We start from the raw sequence: 14,757 nt of genomic DNA on the forward strand, positions 1-14,757 counted from the left end.
TAGCAGCCTAGATGCAACGCCAGGGAAATACAGTGTTCCCATACCTGCACAGTTAGCTTCTGGTGGGACATTCCTGACGAGAAGTCGTCTTCACGATTGACTCCCTTCAATGTCTCTTTGCCTCCTTAGGTGTCTGCATAAATGAAGACAGGTCCCTTTTGTTACCTACACAGACAATAAATATAATAGGAACAAGGCTAGACATTAACAGGTGTGTTGTAAACAAGACACGAGAAGTCGTTCTTCCGCTTTACTCTGCACTGGTTAGGCCTCAACTGGAGTATTGTGTCCAGTTCTGGGCACCGCATTTCAAGAAAGATGTGGAGAAATTGGAGAGGGTCCAGAGAAGAGCAACAAGAATGATTAAAGGTCTTGAGAACATGACCTATGAAGGAAGGCTGAAGGAATTGGGTTTGTTTAGTTTGGAAAAGAGAAGACTGAGAGGGGACCTGATAGCAGTTTTCAGGTATCTAAAAGGGTGTCATCAGGAGGAGGGAGAAAACTTGTTCACCTTAGCCTCCAATGATAGAACAAGAAGCAATGGGCTTAAACTGCAGCAAGGGAGATTTAGGTTGGACATTAGGAAAAAGTTCCTAACTGTCAGGGTAGTTAAACACTGGAATAGATTGCCTAGGGAAGTTGTGGAATCTCCATCGCTGGAGATATTTAAGAGTAGGTTAGATAAATGTCTATCAGGGATGGTCTAGACAGTATTTGGTCCTGCCATGAGGGCAGGGGACTGGACTCGATGACCTCTCGAGGTCCCTTCCAATCCTAGAGTCTATGAGTCTATGAGACTCTGTCTTGGCAAGAGCTTTCCTTCCAGTGGACAGATTTTACACGATGAGCAGCCTGATCACACACGTCCCCCGCAACCCCCGCACTATGCCGCGTTGGTGCCTCTATTTCGTGGGCCACGTGGCTGCATGCAACTATGTGACACCTTTTGCCCAGCTCCACTCAACCTACCAGCTGACCAAGGACCACATCAACTCCAGAGCTATTGTTCCCTCAGGAGTTCTCACCTCTCTTGCAGCCCTCCCGTACTGAGGGCCACCATTGTGATGGATGTCTCCCTTACAGGATGGGGTGCTCACCTGGCCTACCATGCAGCCCAGGGTACCTGGACACCATGGGAAGCCAGGCTCCCTAGAAACTTGCTGGAACTGAGAGCAATCCTCATAGCCTGCAAGGCCTTCTTTCCCCTCATATGCTCCCTCCACTTGCAAATCCTGTTGGACAGTATCTAATCTATCAATCTAATTAACAAACAGGAAGGAGTGAGATCTTGTCTCCTCTGCCTGGAGGCAGTCAGATGTAGATCTGGTATGTCAGAAATCAGGTTTCCTTACAGGCTGTATATCTCCCAGGTGCTCAGAACTCTGTAGCGGACAGACTAAACAGAAGTGACCATGTAGACCATGAATGGGAAATACACAACACAGTTTTGACCAACGATTTTTCACAGTTGGGTAATCCCCTGTGGGACCTCTTTACGTCCCAGATTAACAGAAAGCGTCTCATGTAATGCTCCAGAGACGCCCATCAGCAGTGACTGAGTGCCATTCTACTGCTCCCCTGGGTGACGTCCAATAAATTCCCCCTCCCCCCATTCCCCTCATACCACAAGTTCTTCAGAAGATTCACTGAGACGCAGCCACCATCATCCTTCTAGCACCCTATTGGCCCAGACGGTTCTTGTTCATGCATCTCCTTAGGCTGTCCATACCCCCACCCATCAGGATCCGCTCATTTGTGGAACAGGCTCAGGCACCCCAGCCCAAGCTCACTCCACCTCACGGCCCATTGTTTCAATGAGCGTCAGACATGGAATGCTCATGTTCTGTCTCGGTCCAGGAGGTCCTTAACCAAAGCAGGAAAGAATCAACCAGAATGTGCTACTCGGCTAAATGGCGCCATTTCTCTGCTTGGACATTCAGGTTATCCTCAACTATCTCCTCGCCCTGAAAACATCAGGTTTAGCCCTTAGCTCGCTGCATGCAGACCTAGCAGCGATTAGCGCTTTCCTTCCCCCAGTAGAGGGATGCTGTATCTTCATGCACCCGACAACAGTGTGGTTTATGAAAGGCTTGATCAGAACCTCCTCACTGGTCATCAAACACACACCCTAGTGGGACCTTAACCTCGTCCTGTCAGCTCTCACAGGGCTGCCCTTTGAACCTATGGCATCCTGTGCCATGATCCACCTCTCCATGGAAGTGGCATTCTTGGTAACCATCACTTTGGCCAGAAGGGTCAGTGAGCTAGTGGCCATGATGGCAGACCCTCTCTACATAGTATTCCACAAGAAGGTCTTCCTTTGGCTACACCTCAAATTCCTCCCTAAAATTGTGTCCGAATTCCATATGAACCAATAAATTCACTTACCTATATTTTTCCAAAACCTCATGCCTCTCCGGAGGACAAGAAACTATACTCCCTTGATGTCAGATGTGCCCTGGCATTCTACCTGAAAAGAACCAAGCCAACTAGAAAGTTGACTCTTTGTCACCATAGTAGAAAGATTAAGGGGTAAGCCATATCCTCAGAGAATTTACTAAGTGGAGATGCATGCTAAAATGCAATAAGATAGCAAAACTTCCCCCTCTCGGGAGTGTTACAGCTCGCTCCACATGGCCACAAGTAGCCTCCATGGCATTCTTATCTGGCATCTCATTGTGGGACATTTACAAAGCTGCGACTTGGCAATCTGTCCACACATTTACAGCACACTGTTCCCTGACTTGAGACAGGCATGGATGTGGTAGTAGGAAGGACCATCTTACAAACAGCCTTGCTGCCAGCCTCCTTGCACACACCTCCACACTGATCTCTGCTTGCAAGTCGCCCACATGTGCAATACATATAGGGAGCTGCGCAAGAAAAAGATGAGGTTACTTACTGTAACTGGAGGTTCTTCAAGATGTGTGATCCCTATCTGTATTCTACTACCCGCCCTCCTTCCCCTCTGCTTTGGACTTGATTACATTGCAGTAACAAGAGGAAATAGAGTGGCATTGACCCACACTGCCCTTTTTATCCTGGCTCAGTAGCACGAGGGGAAATATTGTGCGTGTTCAGATCAACAGACACTGCTTGAAAAAACTCGTGTGTGCCTATGTGTGGAATACAGATAGGGACCATACATCTCAAAGAACCTCCAGTTACATTTAGTAACTTCTCTTCTCTGCCCCAGTTTGACAATGTATAAAACGAATAAAATAATAGACTTCCCAGAATTGTGCTGAGGTTTCAGTAAAGCTTATGAAGTGCCTTTATATCCTTGGTTAAAAGTGCGTGTTGTTTATTGTTAAGTTTAATAATATTTGAGAGAATTTGAATGCAATAGAGAACTAGAGATTTTCCTCCTTATGCTAGAAATACAATCTGTCGATTCAATAGCTACATTTTCTGATGTTACTCAGCTGTTTGAAGGCACTGTTAGTAATTTTAAGAACTTCTTTCTCTACCAGAAATTGGTCTTGACTAATAATCAATTGACCACCCTTCCAAGAGGAATTGGTCACCTCATCAATCTGACACATCTTGGGCTAGGAGAAAATCTTCTCACACACCTTCCTGAAGAAATTGGTAAGGTGCTATTTCTGTTAAATATAAGTATACAGTACAGTTAAGCAATAACCTCCAAATACCTCTGGGAGACACAAAATGATAGGAATTTATTGTATTCAGAAACAGAGGCCACAAAATTCAAGGCGAAACTTCTATTGTGAGGAGGTATGCACCTCTGCTTGAAACTTCTGCCAGCACTACAATATTATATGCTTTCTCTATTTTCGTGAGAGAAATGACTTAGCTTTTTCTGATTAATTACCTTGTGTGTGAAGAACTTGTAGAGGGAAACTGATTTGGATTAAGTAGTTTCCTTCTCTATCAAGCTCTTCTCTCACTCTGCTAAAGAGAAATTTATAGGATTGTGCATATAGGTTAACTTTCCTTTCCAACCATTTCCTTGTAAAAACTCGGTAGGAAAGGAATCAGACTAATCCTATGACTTTTCTTTCTGGCCACGCTGCAGAAGTAAAATTTTGTGTGAGGGAAGGGGCTGCAGAGGGAATCTAGGAGAGGCACTTACCTTCTACAAATCTTTCTGTTTGCATATCATCACACTGCTGCTTGCCTTGCTGAGAGAAGAGAAGGGGAGAAGGAAATACAGGGAAAGGAGAGGAAAGAGATTAAAAAAAGAGACCTAAACACCATGAAACGAGTGAGAAATACAGTGCCACACAGCTAGAGAAGAGGGAAACAGAGATGCTTCAGCTGTCCCAGCACCTCCAGTGAAACACCATCACAGCCAGCGCAAATCTTGCACATGTGTTGGAGTCAGAAGGGCCAAATCTCAGCTAAACCTGGCTGTATGCATTCTAGATCATAAATTAATTGAGCTCAGTTGCCTTATACTCTAATCTATAGAGTTAAAATAAATTACTATATTTAAAGCACTCTAGTGAGGTGTAGAAACCGGTTATTAAAGTTTTCAGATTTGATTGCCTCATGTAGAATGATCAGATAGTGCTCAGAGTTCTGTTCAACTCTGTCCTTTCTGCTTTGCATTCTCTCCCCCTGGCTCCCCAATCTTCCTCAGATTCTACATGTGGCTCCCCGCTTGTACTCTGAACATTTTGCACGCTCTCCCAGTCCACCAGTGGTCCTGACACCTTTCCTTCCTCAACACGCTCTTTAACCCTCTAATACTCCTGTCACCCTCTCTGCTTCTCCTCTAGGTCTTTGATGTTTCACTAAGAGGTGAGTGTTGTAAGGCAGCAGGAGTATTCAGTAGAGATTTACATATTCTCATTACTGACTCTGCGACTGTGAACTGTTTCATGATAGAAAAAATTCTGCTAATCATAACTACAGTAATACAAATAATAGTAAAAGAATTCTAAGAATACCTACTTCCAATTAGCATTGAAACTCTTATCAGTATTTTGCGGTATATGTCCAGGTACATCATTTTCCTCATGCCATCCTCAAAGAATTACTCTATGTAAACTTGTCTTTGCTCAGTTAATGCTCCTGCCAGTGTCCCCAATGCAACATCACTGGGAGGCTTTGACAAACCAGTGGTGCAATACTATCCTGCCATCATAAACTTTTTTTTTAACCATTTTTATTAATCTAAAGTGGAGCCGGCCCTCAGAACAGGAGCAGTGCTTATGGTGTATGTGATCTGTAGGGAATTCAATCTATAAATAGGGATATACAGTTATCTAGTTTGGCTGTTTGGCGTCCAAGATAGGTAAGCATTGGCAAGGAAGAGAATGCTATTCTGCTCAACATCATATTGGTTGATTTATGTAGCAATCACACTTTGAGTGGAAACCTTGCAGTGACCATCGCTACAGAGAATTGAGCTGAATGTGACTCTTAGGCACCTGTGGGCAAGGAGGTTGTTATGCTTAAAAATAGAAGTGGACATGGGTTGTTTCCCTGGTAGAGAATTACCAATTGAATTTCCCTTGTGAGTTTGAAAGCTTCTACTCACATGTGATAAGCCATTTGAAACAAAAGGGATATTTACATGTATATTTATGAATGTTTTATTTTAACCAGGTACACTGGAGAATCTGGAAGAACTGTATTTGAATGACAACCCCAATCTGCACGGCCTTCCCTTTGAGCTGGCACTCTGCAGCAAACTGTCAATAATGAGTATTGAGAACTGCCCACTCAGCCACCTTCCACCTCAGATCGTTGCTGGGGGACCCTCCTTCATCATTCAGTTCCTAAAAATGCAGGGACCATATCGTGCCATGGTCTGATGTAAATTGGATTGTCCCATACACTGTACAAAATACAAACTGCATTAATGTTGTCTTTATATATAATATAATATATACATATAATATTATATTATATATAAAATATATAAATAATATAACAAGGCAAATTTAAGACTGCATTATGTGTTTCTGCTAATAGAGGAATCATAGCCATTTAGATTTTTTTTATTCTGTAAAAATGCTTGTGTAAGTTTTCGTTGCTGAATTTGGTGGATGTTTGTCTGAGTAATCTGGAAATGCCAGTTCACTTAAAGCAATTGCCAACGAATTCAAAAGTTGTTAAATTTAAGGGACAAGAGTAGTTTTTACTTAGATCTACTTTCAGTTAGCAAAAAATGCGAAATGTTTTATGGTGAACTTTTCTCCCTCTCCTGTTTTCCTCCCTCTCCTGTGTGTCAAAACCTGGTAGGGTCACACATCCTGAAGTTCATGGGATTTTCTTTAATTTATTTTGAGATTTGAAACAAGCGGTCTTTTTATATTGTTTACAGTCAGAGTAAATCACTGGATTTTGTTTCATTTTTTGATTTGCTCTGTTTTAATCAATCTAGAATTTATATGCTTCTGTTGAAAATTTTTTATCAGCTGGTTTGTATACTAAAAATATTTACTCATCAAAACAACTGGTAGGTGGAAAAGATGCAGTCAAAAAAGCTTGAATTCTTATAAGCCTTGCTTCCCTGAGTTATCAGTTGTGGGCATAACATATCTGAACTGAGCCTTTTGTGGTTGGTCTTTTCTAGCACAAGTAACCTTTTCAGATTGGTAAAAATATTGAATAGTCTCAGTGAAGAGCAGTTTTTGTTTTGTGAAGTTACAGGTTCATAAGGTCTAACGGTATAGTTGAATGGCAAGGAAATAATATATATTATCTTTTTTTGTTATAGTGTTGGGTCATAAACTACAACAGGCAATTTTAAGGGTTCCTCATAGTCCTTGTACAATAAATGAATGTCTTACTTTTAAACACTGCAATATATGTAAGTTTTAAGGTTGGTTAACAACGTACTATGGTTTTATATCTTGACTTGCCTTGTACCTCCTTCCATTATGGAACTTCTGTGTCCAAGCACAATAGCTTCACACTGTGCTGTTTTGCTGCTGAACTAAATGCACTTTTCCCCACAGCTGGGGCACTTGCTTCAAAATATCCGGTTCAGTACCACATCTATTTTTTTTAATCTCATCCTGTCAATTTCAGTATTAAAGAACGTTCTGTTAAAAAGAGGCACCTTTTCATTTGTGCACAGATGTTGATAGCTCAGTAGAAATACTGTAAGTGGTTCACATGCCATTTTATTTGAATTTGCTTGCCTGCTTAGAAAGCTAAAGATGCTGCAGTGAAATAGATACTGTTACTCCACTTGGATTGCCAGTTTAAGATGACCTTTTCTTTAAGATCTAAACTCTAAAGGCAGTTACATTTCATATTTTGACTAAACTGTCCAATTTATACTCATAATGGAACTGCTGCTGGATTGTTGTGATTTAGAGATGACTGTATCTTTTGAACAAAATTAAATCAGTTTGTCAGAAAAAATCTATTTCACATGCAGAAGTTTGGAGGAGTATAATTTTTGACTTTTAGACGTGCTTAATTTTATGTACTGCCTTTGGTCTAGTTTTTTCCAGCATTAACAGTAACTTGCATTCTGTTTTGTCTGATGTTTTTTCATTAACAAGGAGCAACTTTTAAATGGAAGGCAGGTGGAGATATAAAACCGTAGAGGGCTCAAATGTGCTGTAAAACTATTGTAGATGTCACTGGATTTTACCAAGTAATGTCCGTTCCCCTCTCTTATTTTTTACATCTACTGTAGCTTTTCAGTTTAGATTTTAGTTTATAAAAGAAACTAGTTATTACAGCTCTGCCTGGAGATAATCTTTCTCAGCAGTAAGGTGTTAAAATATGAATGCTGAAATGTGTAGCTTTGAAGACTGTAATCTAACTTCTGAATTTTACTGCTGAAATCTACTTCTTGCTTCCTCAGTTCACTTGGGAAAACAGTTTTTGATTCATACGATTCCTTAAAACAAAGGTGGCTGCCACTGTATCTTAAAGCATATCAGTTGTGTTCCCCGTTTGCATATCTATTCTCATTTTTTATGAGAATTTGCCCTTTAATTTATAAGACAACTCGTGTCTCAATCTGTTACAATAGAGCAAGATTTTAGGTGTGTAATACAGTAGGAAACTTGCCCAAGAGGAGTCATTTTAGATGCTTCTTAAAAATTTCAAGTGATAGGGCATCTATAGCAGGCTGCCTCCTCCTGAAGCATTTCCATGGCCACTGCTAGACAGGTATAGGTGCTGTTGGGCTGCATTTACGGAATTAAGATTGTTCAGTATGTAAATATTTTGATCTGATTTATTCATCTTGTTAAGGTACATGGTTAATGACTGTACAATTGGAGCTGACCCCCTCTTCCAAAAACTTGGTTGGGTGAGAAGTTGGCTTACCAAAAATACTTTTTAAACTCTTAAAAAGAAGTCTCCCTTACACTTGTAGGAATAAAATAATGAATTAAAACATAGCTATGTTAAAAACAGGATATTTTTCAATGTATCCTTGTGCTAAAATAGTAACTTCAATGCCAAATACTCCTGAGTCCTGTTTGGGAATTGAATTTTGTACTTTTTGAAGTGAATAATTCTTGCAATGTCTAGAGAGAGTGTGAGTCAAACAGCGTGAGAGACTAAGTTCTGGTGCAAAGAATTAACTCAAAGAATTCAAGAAGTTTCCTTATGAAATGAGTTATTTAATTTTGGTGTTAAATGGATGAGTATCATTTTGCTTGGAATAAGCTTTAATGTATAAATGTTATTAGTCCCTCAGCTATTTATCTGACACCTTGGATCACTTAAAACAATTCTATAACCTGACAACTTCTTTAAATTTTCTAGGATGTTGCATTGTGCATCTGTTAACTAAGTACAGTTTTTAGGTTGTCTTTAATGCCAAATGCCAGTCAGTGGGATTTGTGTTCGTTTGTATATATGTTTAAGAATTTTGGATCATTCTGATTAAATTAAAAATGAGAAGAAAGAACTCAGTTCTGACAAATATATGGTATTGAGGCATGAGCAAGATGGAGTAATAAGGTTCTGTCGGTACTTTTTAAGACTAGGATGGTCAAAGGGGTGAGCCAGATTTCTGTTAAAACTTTTGTCCCTTGCGATACTGTTGTGGGTAGTGCTATCTCTGAAATAAATAAGAAGAGATTATAAAAAGTCTGACAATCTTTAGAAATCTGAATGCAAATCAAATTATGACCTCCATTGCCTGCCTGTGGAAGTATCAGCACTTGTATTTATAGGACACTATCATGAACTATGCCTCGATTAACACAAGTAAAATACTATACTGCAGAGTATAGTATTATGGTACTCTGATAAGTATAAAACTGATTATAAGGGTTGTCTTTTTTAAAACATTGATTAAATGTAAAGGAAGAATAACTTGCAATATGACTTTTAGTTTTGAAACAAGTTATATTCTGTTTAAATTGACTAAATAGAAATTTGGCTGCTAACTCTTGGCTTTGAAAATGCTTGGTTTTCATAAACACTATAAAAATAATAATGTTCCCTCTCTGGCCACCTCACATTTAATATCCTAAACAAAAACATCGAGCTGAACACACCCTGTACAGTTTGGTCATATGGTTGCACGCCTGGCCTTTAACTTGCCTGATGCTATTGGAAACTCTTAAATCCATGTTACTTTATTTTAAAACAACTTAGTATTGTAGAATATTTGATGCTTCAGTGCCTCTTTTGGTTTTAGGTTTTTTGTGCAGTTTTGTTCTTTAACGTTGTGTAAGAAATCATGTGCTCAAGCTTCTTGAAAGAACCAATAAAGTTTGTTCACTTAAATGGTTTTAAAAACCAGGACTTAGAAACATTGTCCAGCTGGTTAGTACTTGAACCCATTGCAGCGCCTAAAAAGCAAAAACTTCAAGTACCATCTTTAATTCTGGAAGTGTGCAGAATACCTTTTTTAATGGAAAACCTTCTATCAGGTGTTTCTTCCTTTCCTTGTTTCTCTCTTAAGGATCAATACAAAATCATAACATATCAAGGGAGGACATGTCTTTTGTATTATTAAGGAATCTGAATGCAGCAGAGTATTTTTATATAGTCAATATTGCACCTCAATTGTATCTTTAATCGGCATGCCAGAACTTGCTTTTAATTAGACATACAGTTGGCAGTAATTTGCACAACACACAAACTTAAAAGGCACAGTTAAGACGATTACAAACAAATGATAGTATCTACAAACAGTATCTAATGGTTTTTGTTTTTATTCTAGCAATCCAAAGACTATGTTTATTATTCTGATGTTTAGGTCTTAAACAGGTCCACACAGGATTTTTGCTGTGGAAAAACACCTGACCACATTAATTTGTGGTCAAAAGCTAAACAAAAGTATAAAGAGTCTACAAAAAATGTACTTTTAATCCGAATTATTGTAATGTTGATTGTTATGTCTATAATATAAAAGATTGCCTTGCTTTTTTATAAATGTCATTCTGTATCAATGCATTCAGTATAAATAGTATATTTGTAAATGAGCTGCCACTGAGTCTTTTGAAAGTTTTCTAGTGTTAAAATCTAACTTAACCTGGATGTAAATCATACTTTCGCAGTGTCACAAAAATGATTGAGAACTGCATTTTCATTATATACCTCTTCACTCTTTTGAAGATGTTTTTCCAAGTAAAATATGAAGTTTAATGTATACTGATTTCAGGAAACTTATACTTCAAAAATTGCATGACAGTAACTGCTCTAAACATAAAAATGTAAATTGCACACCTTTATAAAGCAAATGTTGGTAAAACCTTTTACTTTCATGTTATATTATTGTATAGTAAGGTGCAAAGAAGACAGTATAGGATCATTTTCTTTAGGAGGAAAAAAACTGTGACTGTGGATTTTAGTGCAAAATGAGTTCCAAATAACCACATACATGAAAATAGATGTGGAACTACAGCTCTTAAGAGACAAGAAATCACCTGGATTTAATATTTGGTTAATAAAAGAAAACATTTCAAAGTGATATTGTGTAGCTTTGAAAGTTATCTTGCAAGTATGTATAGCTCATATGATACGTATTCAGTGTTTCAAATAGTAAATATTTACATCATGTTCTGCAAACCAAAAAGAGAGTGCTTAATACTTTTTTTTTTAAATGAGAACATCTTAAGGGTTCAACCTTGATGCAACCCCTGCCACTTCCCTCCAGCCCCTCCCCCCTCATCAAAATGCTTATCATGGTTGAGTATCTTTAAAATAGTGAGCCAGATTCTCAACTAGCATAAAGGTATCTCTGCCACTCATCACTGTAGTATTTGAGCCCTGCTGCACTGAAGTCAATGGAGCTATGCCAGTTTACACCGGCTGAGGACCTAGCTAAAGTGTCTGATAATTATAGTATTACATCTTTGACTTGTACGAATCTCAAATCTGATCATCTTTCCCATCCATGGTGGCCTTTGGCAGGTCACTTTACCTCTTAGTGTGTCAACTTCCCCATCTGTAAAATAGGGATAATACAGATATTTTGTGAAAATTAATTAAAACTCATAATGGGCTCTGAAGATAAATGTGAAGTATTATATTAATGGAAAATGGCCCCATTACAAAATGATCAATTTGGTGTTAAATCTGTTACATAGAAACTACTGCAGCAGTTGCTATACTTTATTGAATTAACCATAATAGGAAGAATCACACTATCTCCTGCAGTTAATTTTGAGACAAACAGAAATTGCCCTCATTTTAAACTCATTCAACGTATTAAAATAGTTCATTGATTAAATTAAAACATAATGAGAGGAAATATTTATACTACTAGTAGAAACAATTTTTCATGCTATTGGAGGAGTCCATGGTGCTTGGAAGATATGGCTTTAACATTGCTTGACAGGAGAGCTGTTATTATTTTAATTGGCCTTTCTTAAGCTTTCAATGTTCAGAATTTTCTGAAACCATGTATAAATCTCCATTGTTGTTGTTGTTCTTTTTCTTCAAATGCTCTTGTTTTCCTTTTCTGTGGTGGTGGTTTCTCACAAGGCATCACTTGGTTTTACATTTTCCTTATTTACTGGATCCCTCTCAGAAAAAAATTGTATTTAAGACATGCCCACTTGAAAACAACCACCACCGGAATTAATAGGCTGATGATGATTGGCATCAGCTAGACTATCAGTAACCACTGAGACTTAATGGAACTCAGAAACAACATCCCCAACCAATCATGATCGGCTTCTTATTCAAATAATTTGTTGGATAAAGTGAACTGATGGGCATTGTGCCAGGTCCTGAATTTCAAGAAACTGCCTGGTGTGAAAAATGAATAAAGTTCCAGTTTCCGGCATCCTCCATCATAAACACTCTATCATTGGCCTGCAAGTCTGAAGTTGGATCTCTTAGATGAGTTTCTTTTGGTGATCCAAATGCTAGGAAGGAATGTGGGGTGAGAGGATTATCTAGGACCCTGGACTAATACAGGATTCATTACCCTGTCGGGGCCTTAGTTGATCACAGAGCCAGATATTTAAATGTATTTAGGCACCTTAAAATGTCAATAGGTGCCTAATGGGATTTTTTTTAAAATTGTCTTGTACAAGACAAGGCATGTTGTTGGTGCTTAGACAATAAAATAAAAGGGGCCACAGAATGGAAGATTGCACAGCAACACCCAAGAGAGAGCTTGGTGAGCATGAGAAATACACCGCTGCTACTCTTCGGAACACATCAAGTAGGAAAGAGCAAAACCACTGAATAGGAGTCTCTTCCACTACACCATAGTTGGGCAGGACATGATCACCTGTATCAAAGATTGCAGATCTAGAAATAAAACCATGGACAGCTGACCACTGTCTGTCACCAGGAATAGAGAGCATCAACGGGGAGGAAAAAAACAAGTCTCTTAACCATAGCTGGGCTTATAGCCAGGGGTCAAGCAAATCAGATGGCACCAAAGCTAATTTACCAGTCATCTTAGTCAACTTCTGCAGGAAGAGAAAATCTTGAGAGCAGGAGGTAATTAGATTGGCAGAGTAAAGTGGTGATGGTTTGGAATAAGTGTATAATAAAAGAGTTTGTGAGACCAGCCAGTGTCCTGCACTGTGATGTTAATTATCCTCCTAAGCGCCTCTTCGGCTCACCTGGCAGGCTGCCACAAAGCCAGGCAGGATCTGTTGTGATAATTGGGCCTACAAACGTACCCTAATTGTGAGCTCAACTGTGAAAGTGAGTGAAAGTTCATAAAATGTCACAATAACCTATAACAACAAATGTTGAGGGGAAGAGATGCAAAAAGTGACAGATTGAAGGTCACTGCCACCTCAACCAGCTCCAGCTAAATTCTGACTGTCATCTGAGATCAGACACTTTTTGTCCTTACTCACTTTGTGTGTCCTTTTTCTTTCCCTGCCTATTATTCTCTATCCTGTCCTCCTCTTGTCTTCTGTTTAATTAGAGTCTGGCTCAGTTTGCCAAGACTGTATATTTTGCAGCACTGCTGTGACTAGAAAGAGGCAGTTCAAAGCAATACCCACCCTCCCTAAACAGCCTGATGCTGGTACAAGTTTGACAAGTCTCAGAGTGGCTGATCAGACTAAGTTCTGTGCCTTTATTTTTTCAGCGGTGAGATTGCAAGTGAGAGCCAACACCAGAGCTAGAAAATGAAGTTTCTCTCTTTGCTGTTCTTTGCTTTCACATTTTGAGTGTATTTGTTTTGTTTTGTCTTCTAGGAAAGGGAATCAGACTTTAACAATCTCAGAAACACTGACAACACCAGCCCATCTCAACCAACTTCTTTTTTTTGCAAAAGAACAGCTATTGCCATCGTTAATAGCATCCAAGAGATGGTAAGGGGAGTGTTCCATCTAAAAGCCCTCTCCAGGGAAAGGGAACAAGGGATTATGTTAAAATGAAAGCCTTACATAATACTTTACAGTTTAAATGCTTTAACTCTTCCCCCTTTTTTCTGTGCCTTTAATAAAACACTAAAGATGTTTAACGCATTTGCCGTGGTACTAAACAGTCTGAGGTCTTTGTATGCTAAACCCTGAACCTTCTTTAAAACTGTTTATTCAACAGTTTCAGGGTCATGTTAATGCCTGTGACCTGAACCTTCTTTAAAACTGTTTATTCAACAGTTTCAGGGTCATGTTAATGCCTGTGACTCTTTGGGCCCATGTAATCCATCAGACTTAATGTAAGAGCTCCCCTGGAAACTATAGCTCTTGAGCTCTGAGACTTCCTGGCTCCTTGTCAGCCTGGGCTTTCTGCATCCGGAGCTGTGGGGCAGCCCTTGAAGTGGACTGCTATGGATACAAGACCTCATGGTTTTCTGGGTCTGTGGCTCTGGGGTAGCCTGCCAGGTGGGCTGAGTCTCTGTTCCCTTTCATGGAAAATTCTGAAATGTTGGGGTTTCATTCCAAATTGGAATGGAACCAAACGTCAGCATATCAATATCTTCCACAAAATGGAATTACCTTCTCTGCACAGCTGTAGTTGAAAGCTCTTCCCATATGGTTTCTGGTGCTGTCGTCTCCATTTTCTCTTGCTTCAGATCACACTTCTTCAAAGTCTGTTTCCCCATCCCCTTCCTCTCCATGCAGTGATATTTAGATAGACTGGGGGAGAGAGACACAAATATTGAACAAACAATCGGTGTCCTGACTCCACACGTCCCATCCCTCTCCTACTTTTTTGCCTCTTTAGATTGTAAACTCCTTGGATTTTCTCCAGTCATATCAATGGAGGAAGGAAATGTGAGCTGAGGAATGAGATTTGTGTCTTGGAATGGATGAAGAAGTGACAGAGGGGAGGTCCAAGCACCCTGGAATCAATGGAAGGAATTAAGGGACAGAGCTGTAGAGAAATTATGGATACTGATGAGTTGGAAGTCAGTGCAAGGCTGAATGGAGG

General features: G+C 39.4%; 1 protein-coding gene across 2 annotated transcripts in view; it reads left to right on the plus strand.

Annotated features, from left to right (window-relative positions):
• SHOC2 (SHOC2 leucine rich repeat scaffold protein) overlaps positions 1-10,656 on the plus strand; it is a 111,829-nt gene extending 101,173 nt beyond the window's left edge. For both annotated transcript variants that reach the window (XM_030568915.1, XM_030568916.1), the window contains 2 exons: positions 3,474-3,591; positions 5,578-10,656. In XM_030568915.1, the coding sequence (XP_030424775.1) occupies positions 3,474-3,591; positions 5,578-5,786 (327 nt within the window). In that variant the 3' untranslated portion in view covers positions 5,787-10,656. The remainder of the gene's footprint in view (positions 1-3,473; positions 3,592-5,577) is intronic.
• The last annotated feature ends 4,101 nt before the right edge of the window (positions 10,657-14,757 follow it).

The sequence above is a fragment of the Gopherus evgoodei genome, chromosome 7 (genome assembly GCF_007399415.2).
Source record: "Gopherus evgoodei ecotype Sinaloan lineage chromosome 7, rGopEvg1_v1.p, whole genome shotgun sequence".
NCBI classification, from domain to species: domain Eukaryota; kingdom Metazoa; phylum Chordata; order Testudines; family Testudinidae; genus Gopherus; species Gopherus evgoodei.